Source organism: Peromyscus eremicus, chromosome 23, assembly GCF_949786415.1.
Source record: "Peromyscus eremicus chromosome 23, PerEre_H2_v1, whole genome shotgun sequence".
NCBI classification, from domain to species: domain Eukaryota; kingdom Metazoa; phylum Chordata; class Mammalia; order Rodentia; family Cricetidae; genus Peromyscus; species Peromyscus eremicus.
In genome coordinates, this window is record NC_081438.1 from 19,401,103 (window position 1) to 19,417,889 (window position 16,787).

At 41.9% G+C, this 16,787-nt stretch overlaps 1 protein-coding gene across 3 annotated transcripts in view; it reads right to left on the reverse strand.

The window, feature by feature from the left end:
• Septin14 (septin 14) overlaps positions 1-15,691 on the reverse strand; it is a 31,208-nt gene extending 15,517 nt beyond the window's left edge. For all 3 annotated transcript variants that reach the window (XR_009375822.1, XM_059248918.1, XM_059248917.1), the window contains exons 1-5: positions 15,573-15,691; positions 10,828-10,945; positions 8,241-8,436; positions 4,517-4,703; positions 942-1,085 (exon numbers count right to left, since the gene is read on the reverse strand). Coding sequence is in view for 2 of the 3 variants with exons in the window: in XM_059248918.1 (XP_059104901.1) it covers positions 942-1,085; positions 4,517-4,703; positions 8,241-8,436; positions 10,828-10,945; positions 15,573-15,626 (699 nt within the window). In the remaining variant the exon portion in view is untranslated. The remainder of the gene's footprint in view (positions 1-941; positions 1,086-4,516; positions 4,704-8,240; positions 8,437-10,827; positions 10,946-15,572) is intronic.
• Between the last annotated feature and the right edge of the window lie 1,096 nt (positions 15,692-16,787).

Here is a 16,787-nt window from a genome sequence, read left to right on the forward strand (position 1 = left end):
CTGGTCTACAGAGCGAGATCCAGGACAGGCACCAAAACTACATAGAGAAACCCTGTCTCGAAAAACCAAAACAAAAAACAAAAAAAAAAAAAAAGGAAAAGAAAAGAATTTGTATCCTAGTACGTAAGAAGGAACCAAACTGAAGACATTTTGAATAAAACTTCCATCTTGACTAGGGGTTAAGTAGAGTTTAAGTTCCCCAGACCTCCCTTGGTAACCAACATCCTGGTTGGCAAGGTAAGACATGAATGGTGAGCAACCTACCCTGCCCTACTTGAATGAACCAACCAATAAGAATAAGTGTACTACAGAACAATGTTCCTAGGCAAGTCTCTAATCTTTGAGTCCCGATGGGTGAAAAAGGTAACCATAACTTGGCACAGGTGTACTATTGTCCCTGACCGGTCAGTTTCTGCCATGCTGCCCGATCCAATAAAATCTTGCTTTGTGTAACCTCTTGCGTCGGCTCAGATTATTCTGGCGCCTCAGTCCCACAACAGTAAACACGTTTCAAAATCAAGAAATTAAATAGTTGGGGAAATAGTTCTGTTGAGAGACTGCTTGCCTTCTCGCACAAAGTCCTGGGTTTGAATCCCAGCACTGTATAAACCAAGCCTGCTGGCATCTACCTGTAATCCCAGCACTCAGGAGATGGGATTAGGTTTGGTGAGCCTCATCTATGTAGTAAATTCAAGGCCAGCCTGGATGACATGAAACCCTGCCAAGGAAGGATGGAAGGAGGGGACTCGGGATGGAGGGAGGAAGGAAGGGAGGAAACATTTCCCCCAGAACGTATTTTGAGGAAAAATGTATTGCTTATTGTCTCTTGTCTGGTACAAGTGACAATAAAGTACCGATCATATCACCAACTGTCCTTCAGTCTCCCATGTAAAGGGAGCTGAGGCTCAACAGACCAAGCTTACATTTACTGAGGTGCTTACTTGTGCCGGGGTTTCATCATCTATTGGGAACTGGTATATCTGGATGCCGTGGCTGGTCAGCTCCCTCATTATGTTACTCTTGAACCTCTGGAGGTCGCTTTTGGAAAGCGAGTCGGCTTTGGCAATCAGTGGTATGATATTCACCTAGTAGGAAGGAAGGTGGGTCAAATCTTACTATTTTTCGGTCTAAACCTTACACCTGGGGGAAAAAAAAATGTGCCCCTGGTTTGTTGTTGCTGGTGTTGTTCGTGACAGGGTCTTTGCTGGCATTCCAGGAAGAGGGCTGAAGTTACCCACAGGTGTGCCCCATTGTGCTCAGCCACAGAGAACTCCTTGTTTGGGGGAGTGCTGAGGATTAAAACCTCAAGCCTTGAATGTTACAGATAAATGTTGTACCCCTGGGTTACATCTTCAGCCCTCACCTTTTATCAGAACTCAGGCTTAGAAGCCTTGACCTTGTTCCTTTTCTAAAAATCCCATGCCCCCAGTGCCTCTGTAATCAGCATAATTTAAGCAGTAGGATTCAGTAGACCGATTACTTATCAAACTGGCTGAAAACGTTGGGAGAGAGAGTTTTTCTCCCAGCCATCATTCCTGGAATCGACTCTCCATAAATGCATATTAACCAATGTTCCTCCTTCATTCACCCTTGTCCTACCCAATTCATAGCTGTTTAAGCCTATAATAAGGTATGGATGAATAAATATCAGCTTGAAGTCAGTTGCTTTTAATTTAGAATTGTCAAATCACATTTTTTTCAAATCCTTGGGCAAATCTCATGTTTTTGCAAACACTTATGCTAAGCTGGGGGAGAAGGGAATCTAGTAAATGACTAGAAAATTTAATCAAATGAACAAAATTTAATCTAAACTTGTGATATATAGAGATATACACACACACATATATATACATATATACATATATATATATACACATATATACCCCTATTTAGTTGACCCTCTATGACAACACATGCTCATGATAAGTTAAAGCAGTGGAGAAATGTATAAGGTTAGAAACGAAAGTATTCTGGCAGGAGCTATGGTCTTGGGGAGAATCTGAGGAACTACACCAGTTTAGAACGTGTCTTTATGCAACTAGACTATAAATGGTATTTTTAAAATTAAAAACTGAACGGTCTCCAAGAAGCAGATGAAAGCTTTAAATTCAAAGTGTTAAAGAGACTGAGAAAACTTGAGTTAACACCCAGCATCCTCATGAATACAATGACTTCAGCAAATGCTTCCAAAAAGCAATGGTCCCTCTGAGCAAACTGGAGAACAGGCTGAGTACATTGGTGCTGAGGCACAGGGTCATGTATGCCTTCAAGGACCTGTCCATTCTTGTGGTACATTCTAGATAAGAGGGAAAGTCGCACACATCATTGTGACTGTAGACATGTGTTGTGGGCGTGAACCTAGAGTCCCTCCATGCCCCAACCACAGAATGCCCTCTCCCTCACAAGAACTGTACCATCAGTTCTCAAGTCTAGAGCAAGCTTACCTTGTCCTTATACTAGAGACTCACAAAAACTTGAAGATTTTTCTAAAACCATAGGGAGAAGAAGTCTGTCGCTGGGCAGTGGTGGCACATGCCTTTAGACCCAGCACTCCGGAGGCCGAAGCAGGTGGATCTCTGTGAGTTTGAGGCCAGCCTGGTCTACAAAGTGAGTTCCAGGACAGGCTCCAAAAGCTACACAGAGAAACACTGTCTAGAAAAACCAAAAAGAAGAAGGAGGAGGAGGAAGAGAATGAGGAGGAGGAGAAGGAGAAGGAGGAGGAGGAGGAGGAGAAGAAAGAAGAAGGAGGAGGAGGAGGAGGAGAAGAAAGAAGGAGGAGGAGGAGGAGGAGGAGAAGGAGGAGGAGGAGGAGGAGGAGGAGGAGGAGGAGGAGGAGAAGAAGAAGAAGAAGAAGAAGAAGAAGAAGAAGAAGAAGAAGAAGAAGAAGAAGAAGAAGAAGAAGTCTGTCCAGCTTGGTAGCACTTGTAATCCTGACACCCAGGAAGCTGAGGTAGGAGGATCATGAATTCTAGGGCAATTTGAGCTACATAGCAAGCCCCTCTGTGAACAAAGCAAGTCTCTTAGTATCTCGGTGTTTTGCTTTGGGGTCTTTTTATATAGTAGCCACAGCTCTCTGCATGTCCTATATTCTGAGTCTTCTTGGAGACAATTTGAAGCCAGAACCAGAAATGTTTCATTGTATCAATAATATCAGTAAAAGGTTCATAGAATTATTTTATAGTACCATATAGAAAGTTTAATTTTTTAAATATATACAGATGGCTGTGATCTGATTAGAATTGTTTTGTTTTGTTTTGTTTTTCAAGACAGTGTTTCTCTGTACAGCTGTAGCCTTGGCTATCCTGGAACTCACTCTGTAAACCAGTCTGATTCAAACTCATAGAGATCCACCTGCCTCTGCTGGGACCACAGGAGTGTGCCACCATGCCCAACTCACCTGATTAGGATTTAATAACAGAAAAAAAATTCAAGTTTTAGCAAGGCAGTGGTGGTACACACCTTTAATCCCAGCACTAGGGAGACAGAGACAGGCAGATCTCTGTGAGTTTGAGGCCAGCCTGGTCTACAGAGTGAGTTCCAGGACAGCCAGGGCTACACAGAGAAACCCTGTCTCAAAAAAAAAAAAAAAAAACCAGAAATTTTTTTTTTCAAGTTTTATTTTAGGGATGGGAAATTTTGGGGGAGTTGTTGATTTTTCAGTTATTTTTGGTTATTGTTGCTGATTTTTTTTAAAGACATAGTCTCACTCTGCAATGCAGGCTGCCTAAAGACTATGTAGCCCAGGCTGGCCTCAAACTCACAGCTGTCCTCCTGTCTCATCCCTGTAAATCCTGAGATATCAGCAAACTAAGCTCTAATCAGTCATTGCTTTAATTAAATTTACCTGGAATGATAGCTAAAAATGAATTCCATCAAATGTTAAAATTTCCCTCCCCTAAATTTTATATATTGGTGTCTTAACCCTCTATATCAGTATCAGTACTTGAAGATGGAAAGTTTAAATTAAAGTTAGACTGTTATAGTGGGGTCTAATCCAGTTTGATTATCAGCCTTAAAAGAAAGAGAAATGTGGCCTAGTTTAAAGGCATACCTTTAACCCCAACTCTGTAAAAACTGAAGCAGGAAAATCAGGAGGTTAAGGCCAACCTCAGCTACAAGTTCAAGGCCAGCCTGGGCTACATAAGACCCTGTCTCAAAAAACAAAAACCAGAATGTTGTCCATACAGACACCAGCAGATAGGCCATGTGAGATGTAAGGAGGCAGCCGTCTGCAAGCCAAGAAGATAAATGCTAGCATTTTGATTTTCTAGCTTCCAGGACTACATGAAAAATGATTTTTAAAAAAATTGTTTAAACCATCTACTCTCTGGCATTTTGTTAGGAATGCCCCAGAAAATTCATTCAAATGCTTTCAAGAGCAACAGAAAAAAATATTTAAATAATATGCACATATTCTCAAATAGCAGGAAGTTGCCCATGAATGCTTCAAGATACGTTGTTGTCATCTCAAAACATCCGTGGAACCTTGAAAATCTGGTGGGGTTATCAAACACACCCTTCTGTCGATGTTCTTCATCGTCAGCAGGTCCAGGGACTTGAGGGAGTGTCCGGTGGGTGAGATGAAGTAGAAACACACATGGATGCGAGAATCCTGATAGTCACTCAAGGATCGTTTGATCTTCAGCTCCTCCTGGAGATACAGCTCAAACTGAGCATCTATGTAGTCAACAACTGGCTGGTAGCTGAAAAAAAAAAATCAACATTTAAACATTTAGCGCAACAGATTAATAAAATCTGAATCTGGTGTCTCACTATTTAATCAACATTGTGTTCAATGAATAGTGTGTCACTTGATAAAACTGATGCATTTCGCTGGGTGGTGGTGGCTGGGGTGGCGCACACCTTTAGTCCCAGCATTTGGGAGGCAGAGGCAGGAGGCTCTCTGTGAGTTTGATTGAGGCCAGCCTGGTCTACAGAGAGTTCCAGGACAGCCACCAAAACTACACAGAGAAACCCTGTCTTTAAAAAAATAAAAAAAAAGATGCATTTTATTACCCATAAAATATTCCAAGTTAGGGGTGTGGCTCAGTGGTAGAATGCATGATATCCAACTCCTAATCCCTAAAGAATATGGCTTTATTTTAGGGGAAATAAGGTTATAGATGTAATTTTGAAATTTTGAAGCAGGTCATAGTGGCACATTCCTGTAATCCCAACACCAGAAGTCTGGGGCAGGAGGATTGCTCTGAATAGTCAGCCTGGACTATTTAGTGAATTCAAAGCTACCCTAGGATACGTAGCAAAATCTAGTCTCAAGCGAGAGAAAAAATAGAAACTTGAAAAAAAAAAAAAGGTCATTGGGACCCTCTATACACATCTTTAGTCCAGTGATAAGTGTCCTTCAAGATATCATAAAGACCGAAGAGATTGCTGTGTTGAGGTACAGATGGGAGGGACTTAGCCATGAGTGACAGTTGACACCGGAAGCTATAATAAACAAAGAAGGTCTGCTTTCCTAAAGCCCTAGTCTGGGTGGACTCTAGAAGGCACCTTTTCGCTTGCTCTGTAGCTGTCCTGGTTGGGCTTTTGTCCAGTTGACACTGAGAGGGTCCAGGAGCCAGACCAGAGCCATGATAGGTTTCTAATAGCCCTGCTAGGGACCAGGCCTCAGTTTCAGTTTACTGAACTGGCTGGAGCTGAGCAAGCAGTTCTCGGAAAGACCACAACTCAGGGGAAACCAATCAGCAGGCGCCCCACAGCCTTCTGCTGGCTCAGCAGGAGCCCCCCCAGCCTTCTGCGAGGTGAAGATAGCTTCTCCTACCCTACAGATGGAAGGTCCCTCACCACTAGAGCTCCCACCAATCAGCCCCCAGACTAATCTTTCCTCCACCAATCAGCACCAGATTAATCCCTCCTTCCTGAAATCCCCCTAACTCCGCTTAAAAGGAGCTTGCAACCTCCCTTTGGGCTTTCTATTTGCTACCCAATCTGTTGGAAACAATAAACGCTCTTGCTAAATTGCGCACATGACTGTTGGTCTTTCTTGGGGACTTCTCTCAGATCCTAACAACACAAGCTATACATATCTAGGAAGAAGAACCTCAGCTGAGAAAAAAGCCTCCATCACACCGCCTGTGCGCAAGTCCACAGGGCATTTTCTTGCTTAATGACCGATGTGGAAGGGCAGAGCTCGCTCAGGATGATGCCTTGAGTGTCTAAGACAGCAGGCTGAGCAAGCCACGAAGAGCAAGCCAGTAAACGTCACACTATGTCCTGGTATGCGGAGGCCAAATAAACCCATTCCTGCCCAAGATGCTTTTGGTCGTGTTTTTTTGTTATCACAGCAATAGGAACTAGGAGAGCAGTCCAGGCTGGTCTGAAGCTCACGGCAAATCCTCCTGCTTCAGTTTCTCACAAGCTCTGACACCTTGATTCCGGATTTCTGGACTGTAGAACTGTGAAAAAATGTTTCTACTGTCTTAAGCATCAGTTTAGGGTGATTTATTACACTCAATTGCAGCAAATGCAAGGCGAATTGAGAGACTTATTTTTTACCACAGAACAAAGGGTGTAGCGTTTAGGAGAATTAAGCTGATTATTAAAATGATATTCATTTTCTAAGAACAACTACTTAAAGCAACAAGCCATGTGCTTTTGTTTCATCCTTTTTCTGACATATTCTTTGTTCAAAATCTTGTCCCGAAACAGCAAAATAATGGTGAGTATTTAAAATGGTCTTCTCTGTAAAGAAAAAAATACTGGTTTTTAGGATTTGCTGGCTTCAAGGTGGGCACAGTGGCACATTCATTTAAAATCCTAGCACTTAGGAGGCAGAGGCAGGTGGATCTCTAAGTTCAAGGCCAGCCTAGTCGACACAGTGAGTTCTAGGACAGCCAGAGCTACACAGACAAACTCTGTCTCAAAAAAAAAAAAAAAAAAAAAAAAAAAAAAAAAAAGGGAGGGGGGAAGGAAAAAGGAAAGAAAAATAAAGAAAGGGAGGAAAAAAAGAAAGAAAGAAAAAGAAAGAGAGAGGGGGAGGGGGAGAGAGAGAGAGAGAGAGAAAGAGAGAATTTGCTGGCTTCCGTGGTATGAATAGTCCCATCTTGGCTAATTTCATGCTGATCACATGATGTCATTAAATGCAGAGTTGAGGTAGAACAAGCTGGAAAGGTGACTCAGCTAAGACCATTTGCCTCTCTTCCAGAGGACCCAGGTTTGACTCCCAGCATCCACATGGCAGCTCACAACTCTCTGTTACTCCAATTGCAGGGGATCTAACCACTCTCTTCTGGCCTCCATGGACACCAGGCATGCCTGTTAGTGTGTAGACATACATACAGGCAAAACACCCATTTACATAAAATAGAAATTTTAAATAAGACAATTACACTAGATATATAAAAGCATCAATTTGATAAAAATATTACTTAATGAGGAAAGAGTTAAAAGCTAGAAGGAAAGACATCAATAACCATAGAAGAATATTATAATTTAGGGCTGAAGAAAGGGCTCAGTGGTTTAGAGCATATACTGCTCTTCCAGAGGACCTGAATTTGGTTCCTGGCATCCGTCTAATGGCTCACAACCCTTTCTAACTGCAGCTACAAGAGGATCCAATGTCTCTAGTTTCTGCAGGCACCTGGTATGTACACACACACACACACACACACATACACACATAATTAAAATGATGAAAATAAAAATTTTAAGATAGTATAATTTAGTCTAGCAATAAGAAGGCAATTTGTTGAAATGAGAAAGATTTTAAATAAGATATTAAAACTCACTGTCTGATGGCACATACTTTTAATCCAAGAACTTGGGAAGCAGAGACAAGCAGTTAAGTGTGGGTTCAAGGTCACACTGATTCTACCGAGAGAGTTTCAGGCCAGTTGGGGCTATATAGTAAGACCTTGTCTCAGAAAGAAAGAAAGAAAGAAAGAAAGAGAGAAAGAGAGAAAGGAAGGAAGGAAGGAAGAAAGGAAGAAAGAAAGAAAGAAAGAAAGAAAGAAAGAGAAGGAAGGAAGGAAGGAAGGAAGAAGGAAAGAAAGAAAGGAAGGAAGGAAGGAAGGAAAGAAAGAAAGAGAAGGAAGGAAGGAAGAAGGAAAGAAAGAAAGAAAGAGAAGGAAGGAAGGAAAAGAAGGAAGGAAGGAAAGAAAAGAAAGGAGAAAGAATTATCTCTACTACTTTTGAAAAAGAAGAAAATACATCATAATGAAACCGAGTACCTTTCATGCTAACTTTCAATATTAACTTAAAAGCAGTAGGAAAACACTAACCTGGCTTCTTTGCTGATTTGGTCACCGTACCCCACTGTTTTCACCACGGTCAATTTCAGTGGGATGTTTGTTTCCAGAAGTTCAAATGTCCTTACTTTGAGTCCGACCTTGGAGTAGAAATGGGAAGACTTGCTCTCTTTCATATTAGTGTTGAACAGTGTGTTGATCAGTGTTGATTTTCCAATTCCAGTTTCTCCTGTAATAAACATAAGCTCAGCTGGGCAGCGGTGGCGCACGCCTTTAATCCCAGCACTCGGGAGGCAGAGGCAGGCGATCTCAGTGAGTTCAAGGCCAGCCTGGTCTACAGAGCAAGATCCAGGACAGGCACCAAATCTACACAGAGAAACCCTATCTCAAAAATCAAAAACAAGAAAAAAAATTTTTTGAGGCAAGATCTGACTACATCACCTTAGCTGCCCTGAGATTTGCTATGTAGATCAAGCTGCCCTCAAGCTCACAGAGATCAACCTGTTCAGCCTCCCAAATGCTGGGATGAAAACCATATGTCACTGCCGGGAGATGGTGGCCCACAGCTTTAATCCCAGCACTTGGGAGGCAGAGGCAGGTGCCAGAAGCCATGTCAGAGGAGCAGCAGATGGCAGTTGATATCAGGGTGTCAGCCCACCAGGAGATGAATCCCTGATGGGTGAAAATCAGATTAACAAGGCCCCCCAAGATCAAAGTGTCTTTTGCTTCTGCTGTGGCTTCACATGTTTGCTGCTGCCATCTTTCTCTGGTATCCGGCATAGTGTGAATGGGTGTGGAGAGACCCCCACTGCCTGTAAGGTAGTGTGCTTATCTCATGGAAACGTCCTGTCCTACTGGGATTTTTACCTGTGGGTTATTATGAAGATGATTTCTTCCTAAGCTATGCTAATTGATAATAATAATGTTAGTTTAAATAGAGTTTTGATGATTAAAAAAATATAAACAAGGAATTGTCTCGCAGCTAGAACACATGAGCTTCTGTTGAGGAGCCGTATAGACTGCAACTTAAGTTAATGATTAAGAAAAACAATTGAGTCCCAGTAGCCCAGCTAGCTTAAATTCTTTTAACCTTAATGTTGGGAGATGTGTTCACAAGTTTCAGAGTGCATAACAGCTGAAACAAAGCTTTGAAAATAAAGTTAGACTAAGATGTTTTTGGTTTGTTTGGTTTTTTTCTTTTTTTGTTTTTGTTTGTTTGTTTGTTTGTTTTTCAAGACAGGGTTTCTCAGTGTAGCTTTGGCTGTCCTGGAACTTGCTCTGTAGACCAGGCAGGCCTCAAACTCACAAAGATCCACCTACCTCTCCCTCCCAACTGCTGGCATTAAAGGCATGCAACACCACTGCCAGGCTAAGAGGTTTTTGTTAAAAAGCTTTGAGATGAAAAACCCAAGAAGGTATCTAAAGGCACATAGTTGAATGAGAAACTTGTTAAGGTCAAGGAACAAGAGCAAAGCAGCCCGATTATCATTAGCTGATGTGGCTTTCTTGCTAGGATTGGTTGATGACCAAAGGTGATGATTAATTACTTATATCCATTCCTGCTTCAATCTCCTGATATAAAAAACTATTGACGAGTGGACATGCACCCTAAAAATTTAAAGTACAGCTGACTGATTGTTTTTCACATATAAAAGTTTAGGTTTGTGATTCCTTTAAGATTCCTTATAAGATTACCTTTCAAGATAAGTAATAAAGTAATTGGCCCTTTCTTTATAACTGCAAAACACAGCCTGCCAGTAAAAAAAATAAATAAAAAAAATAAAAAAAAAAAACCTGACTGAGAAAAATACCTTGCTGGCCCACATGGCTAATCTGTAACAAGTTGCTTGGGTAGGAATGTATGTAGGTTCTTGGGATAATTTGTTGTTCACTTGTAATATGTAAAATGTTTAATTGTGTAAGGGATATGGAAAACATGCTGTTTTTTGCTTGTATTCATTGTAATCATTCACTTGAAAAATAAAATGTCACCACATTGTAATTTTTATACTGCTCGAAAGATTTTGCTGGGGTATATAAGCTGTAAGGGAAAGAATAGAGATAGAGTTAGAGAGAGATAAAATGGGCTAGAAGGAAAACATCAAGAATGAGAGAAGGAAATCACCAGGAAAATAAAGAACAGAGAATGCAAAAGAAAAATAAAGAAAAGATCTGAAGGAAACCATCAAGATCATGTGTGAGGGTCTTTTCCCTTACCCCTCAGATAAAAAAAAGTCTAGTACATGCCAACTCAGTGGCTTCCCTTTGAGCCCTGAGCTGCTGGAGGCTGGTCCTCCTGGCCGTGATAGGCAGCCAGATCTCTGTGAGTTCAAAGCCAGCCTGTTCTACAGAGTGAGTTCCAGGACAGCCAAGGCTACACAGAGAAACCCTGTCTCGAAAAACAAGCGTACAAAAAAAACAAAAACAAAAACAAACAAAATATGTCCCCAGGCCAGGCTGAAAGGTTCTTAAATGTTTAAACAATGTAGCTAAGAAGAGGAAAAACAATATAACCATGAAGAAATATTCCTGAATTAACATCAATAGTACGCTCTTTGGTATCAGTTTAAATGAGTGGGAGACAAACCAAACTAATTTAAATGCGGTGTTTGGCACTTACCCACGCAGAGAATATTGAAAGAAAATCCTTTCCGGATGGATTTGTTCACCATCTGGGTGGGGAAACATTCAAACCCAAAGTGGCTAAGGGTGGTTAAGCAACGGATGTCTTCCTTGTGCTGAGAGAAAACAAATAAAAGCGTTCTCATTAGAATCAGAAATAACATCCTTTGAAAGGACAACACTGATTATGCAAAATAAAAATAAAAATAAAAAAACAGGACTGGTTATCCCCGCATTGTCTACTCAATGCAGGTGTATGAAGTGAATTTTTTTTTTTGTAAAAAGAACTCAAATGTTGATGTCATTGTTATAAATAAATTGAATCAACTTCTGATCACACTCTAAGAGGGTATATTTCTAAATTTAATAAGAAATGGAAGACAGTAAAGCACCATTAGAAACCCCAGGGAAGCTGGTGGGTGGTGGTACATGTCTTTAAACCCAGCACTGGAGACGCAGAGGCAGGCGGACCTCTGTGAGTTCGAGGACAGGCAGAGTTACACAGAGAAACCCTGTCTTGAAACCAAAATGAAAAAAGAAAAGAAAAAGAAAGAAACTCCGGGGTATTAATCTAAAATAGTAATGGCTTTGCTATGTTAAAAGAAAATTTTCATTTTACTTCAGCATGTATCTATATAAAGAAAACCTAAGGCAGGTGTGGTGGTATACAACTGTGATCCCAACACTCAGGAAGTCAGTAGGAGCAGCCTCTACTACCTAGTAATTTAAAAGCCAGCCTAACTACATGAGATCACGTTTAGAAAAAAAAATTTTTCATTATTTTTTGTTTTTCTTTTTGTTCAAAGCCAGCCTGTTCTAGAGTGAGTTCCAGGACAGCCAAGGCTACACAGAGAAACCCTGCCTCGAAAAACAAGCATACAAAAAAACCCTGTTTTGAGACAGGGTTTCTCTGTGTAGCCCTGGCTGTCCTGGAACTCACTCTGTAGACCAGGCTAGATCCATCTGCCTCTGCCTCCCAAGCGCTGGGATTAAAGGGGTGTACCAATTTTTTTTTAGACAGATACAGTGGTGCACATCTTTAATCTCAGTGCTTGGGAGGCAGAAGCAGGTGGATCTCTGTGAGTTGGAGGCCAGCCTGGTCTACAGAGCGAGTTCCAGGCCAGCCTGGGCTACACATAGAAGCTTTGCTTCCTAAAGAAAAAAAAGGGGGGGCAGCAGGGAAGAAAAATAATTTTTTTAAAGATTTTTATCTTTATTATTTTATTTTTATTTATTAAGTGTACAGTGTTCTGTCTGCATGTGTCCTTGCAGGCCAGAAGAGGGCACCAGATCTCATTACAAGTGGTTGTGAGCCACCATGTGGTTGCTGGGAATTGAACTCAGGACCTCTGGAAGAGCAGTCAGTGCTCTTAACCACTGAGCCATCTCTCCAGTCCCGAAAAATAATTTTTAAAAAATCACTGCCTGGCATAGTGGCACATGCCTTCAAACCCAGCACTTGAGGGAGACAGAGGCAGGTTTATCTCTGGGAGTTTAAGGTCAGCCTGGTCTACAGAGTGAATTCCAGGACAGGCAGGACTACAGAGTAAGCCCTAGTCTCAAAACAAAAGAAAAGAAGACAAAGCAAAACAATTACATGCTAATATATGTGACACAAAATCAATTTGAGGCATAAAACTAAGCAAGTGGGGAACTAGCTGGTGGCTCAGTGGTTAAGAGAACTTTCTGCTTTTTCAGAGGACTGGAGCTTGGGTTCCTGTAACTCCAGCTCTGAGGAAAATGGTGCCCTCTTCTGGCCTCCAAGAGCATGTGCATGCACATGCACATGCACATACACACACACATACACATAAATAAAAATAAAATAAACCTTTAAAAAAAAAACTATGTAGCCTGCAGTGGTAGTGCACACCTTTAATCCCAGGCACTCAGGAAGCAGAGGCAGGTGGATCTCTGTGAGTTCGAGGCCAGCCTGGGCTAGAGAGTGAATTCCAGGACAGGCTCCAAAACTACACAGAGAAACCCTGTCTCGAAAAAAAAAAAAAAAAAAAACTAAGTTGATAGCCTGGCTGTCGTGGCATACATATTGGTCATACATGTTTGCTCTACATTCGTTTCCTGCCACTTCTTCCCATTTTCTGTTTTTAGGCTATTTAGTTTCTTCGCATGAGACAATATGTGATACATTTTTCTTCATGGCTGAATAATACTCTGTGCTGTGGATGTCATTCTGTATGCTGTGAATATGTGTTGCTCTGATTGGTTGATAAATAAAACGCTGATTGGCCAGTAGCCAGGCAGGAAGTATAAGCAGAGTAAGCCGAAGAGGAGAATTCTGGGAAGAGGAAGGGCTGAGTCAGGAGTTGCTGCCAGACACAGAGGAAGCAAGATGACAAGGCAGAACTGAGAAAAGGTACCAAGCCACATGGCTAAACATAGATAAGAATTATGGGTTAATTTAAGTGTAAGAGCTAGTCAGTAATAAGCCTGAGCTAATGACCAAGGAGTTATAAATAATATCAAGCCTCTGAATGATTATTTTACAAAAGGCTGCAGGACTGTAGGTGAGAGATTTGTCCTGACCATGGGCCAGGTGGGACACAGGAACACTTCCAACTACACTTCTCATTTTCTGTTTCTAGGCTATTTAGTTTCTTCCCATGAGACAATCTGTGATACAATTTTCTTCATGGCTGAATAATATTCTGTGACATGGCCCAGTGGGATAGACTCATCTTTTAGGCTGCAACACTGCCATCTGAGATGTGGGCCCTGGTGCACCCCTAAGACTGTGAAGGTCCTTGAAGGCATAAACCAGCTTAGAAACAGCCATGATAACCAAGAGGCTGTCTTCACCGACGGTGCCCAACCTCAGGTACCATACTATGGGACAAGAGCCCAATTGCTGAAAGTGGAACAGGGCCAGGCATTGTAGCACACACTTTAATCCCAGCATCAGGAGGCAGAGGCAGGGGGGATCTCTGTGGGTTTAAGGCCAGCCTGGTCTACAGAGTGAGTTCCAGGACAGCCAGGGTTGTGTAGAGAAACCCTGAAGAAAGAAAGAAAGAGAGAGAGAGAGAGAGACAGAGAGAGAGACAGAGAGAGAGACAGAGAGAGAGAGAGAGAGACCAAGACCAGGTGGTGATGGCAAACACCTTTAGGGAGGAAAAGGCAGGCAGATCTCTGAGTTCAAGGCCAGCCTGGTCAAACAAAGTCAGTTCCAAGATGGCCAGGACTGTTATACAGAGAAACCCTATCTCAAAAAAAAAAAAAAAAAAAAAAAAAAGGAAATATTTTTTTAAGTAACCTGGCAATTTCAAAAGAACACAGTAACTCTCCAGCAACTGTTACTAAAGAAAATGATATTGAAGAAATGTCTGACAAAGAACTTTTTATGTTTTATTTTACTTATCTGGTATGTGTTTTAGCTAAACTAAGAAAAATACAGAGAAGACTTAAATCAACAAAATCGAAGATGAAAAGGGATGCATTACAACAGACCCCGAAGAAATGCAAAAGGACGTTTAGATAGATCCAAGATGGCAGATTGCAGACCTCAGCACTCACCAGTTTCTCCCGCAGGTGAAACCAAAACAACTGGAGAACAGCCAAAAAAGTTCAGACAAGCTTGGGGAAACTCAAGAGACCTTAGACAGTGGAACATCGGGCTCCCCAGAACTGATTACGCAGCCACAGAGACCATGGTCAGAGATGAGAGCGTGCCTGAGCGAACCCAGCACAGGAGTGATGCTGTGCTGAAATGTACTTCAGCAGACAGTGATTGTGGGATCTCCACAGAAATCTGGCTCTCGGGAAGTTGTGTGTTCTCCAAAACCATACTTACAGTGACATAACGGGGAGCTATCTTGGGAAGATCCTGAACTTGCTTCTCTAAGAGTCGACGACTCCTGATTTTTTTTTTGTCACTGGGAACCTTCAGCAGTATTATACTGAGACTCAGCAGGCATCAACCTTGAGACCCAGTTTGCCCTTGATGGAAAACATCTGATATGAACCCACGGAGAACATCTTGCAGTGGGAAATTGGTCTGTGACACATAAAGTAAAAGAGGCATGTGTCCCTTTAAGACCGGCAGCTCCACCGTGACTTACGAATTAAGTCCCAGAATACCAGAGCTGTGGAAGACGGATTGATGGGTAGGATTGCAATAAATTAGAAGCCTTCTGCACAGCAAAGGAAATGATTGACAACGAAGAAACAAACTATGGCATGGGAGAAAATCTCTTCCCGCTGTTCCTATGACAGGAGACTGGTTGACTAGAATCCCCTGGTCTTAGGGACCCTGAGGCCACCGTAGGTAGCTGTCAGGGAGGCAGATCCTGAACTTCTGTAACAGGGCCTCCTACCCTTCCTTAGCTTTCTCATCTGGGGAGGAAGGGGCAGGGGGGTGTGGGGGCAATACAAATAGTGGACAACAGTGAGTGGATCTCTACACATCTTTCACCATGAAGTACCTTGCTACGGTGATACCAAACTAATATCACCTCCAGGGAGACTTTAAAGTTTGATTTAGTCTCCTTTGCTTTTAAATGAGAATGTTTTTGCACCCCCCCCCAAAAAAAAGATCAATGAGTCAAGAAACATGTTAACAATTGTTGAAACCATTGTTTACATTTAAATCTAATCAGTAGTAACGTTCATTCATTTCCAAAGATAATAAGACTTCTTTGCTAGCCATACCTGAATCAACTTAGCATCAATATTTTGAAACTACTTATTGAAATACGCAATGCATAGTTGTGTTTGAAAGATATACTTAACTGTATCTTCATTGCTAGGCATTTCTGTCGACATGTTCATTGGTTTTTCTGCCATGCCAGACTGAAAGGGCTGAAATAAAGAGAGAAAACTTGGTCAGCTCTACCTACAATGGTTATATTCTTTAACCTAACTTAGATCAATACAGAATCCAATATAGAATCCCATTCATACTTCTGACTCGTTTGAAGTTGTATCTTTCATCCTAAACAAGCTTGTGTGTGCTCAATAACAAAGTCAATGCATAAAGTAACATCACTTGACAAACAATACACAAAACAAAGAGAAAGATAAACTCGCTTCAAATCAAGGAGTGACAGAGATCGTCTTTTTATGGATTGCGTTAGCTAGCAGTGAATCTCACTGTGATATTCCATCCATGCGTTAACACCATACTCAGTCCTCCATTCCAACAGCTTTGAACATGAGAAAAGGAAGGGACAGGTCAAGAAGAAAGACACTCAGAATGACTCCAGCTCCAAAGGACCTTACCACTGAAGCTGGAGTATAAGCACCCAGAGGCTGAAGGAGAATTCTAAAAGGGTGAAATTAGGACATTGATAAGGGAAAACAGGCTTTTAAAATCAACACGAATTCTTTCAGAACCAATCCAAAAACAAACTTTTCCTTTACGAAGCACCTTTATGCACCAAGCATTGTGCTGGATGTTTTACCTCCTGCAGTACTCAAAAGACATCTAAGATCCTCAGACTCAGAAATCTCAAGTGACTTACCTGCCCCGGGCTTCAGCTGCACGATGCGCACAGTCTGAACTGACTCCGGGGCTGATGTGCTCTCCCTTGCTATCTGCAGATTTGGACCAAACTGATAGGCACTGTATTTGCAACAGTTGAGAACAAGGGAGTTAAGGTACGACGAAAGAGCGTGCTGTCCTGATTTCTAAGCAGAACGGGCCGAGAAGGCCACGCTACCCTACTTTTGAGTACAGCGCAAAGATGCTAAGACTATGCGGCCTTTGAAAAGGATTTATGTGTTTTTGTTTTATGCATTTGAGTGTCTTGCCTGAATGTGTATATACGTGTGCCATGCGCAAGCCTGGTGCTCTAGATGTCAGAAGAGGACACTGGATGCCCTGGAACTGGAATTACAGACACTTGTGAGCTGCCATATGAGTGCTAGGAAAGCCAGGTCCTCAGCAAAACCAGAAAAATGCTCTGAATTGTTGAGCCAGCTCTCCAACCCCCATAAGACATGTTT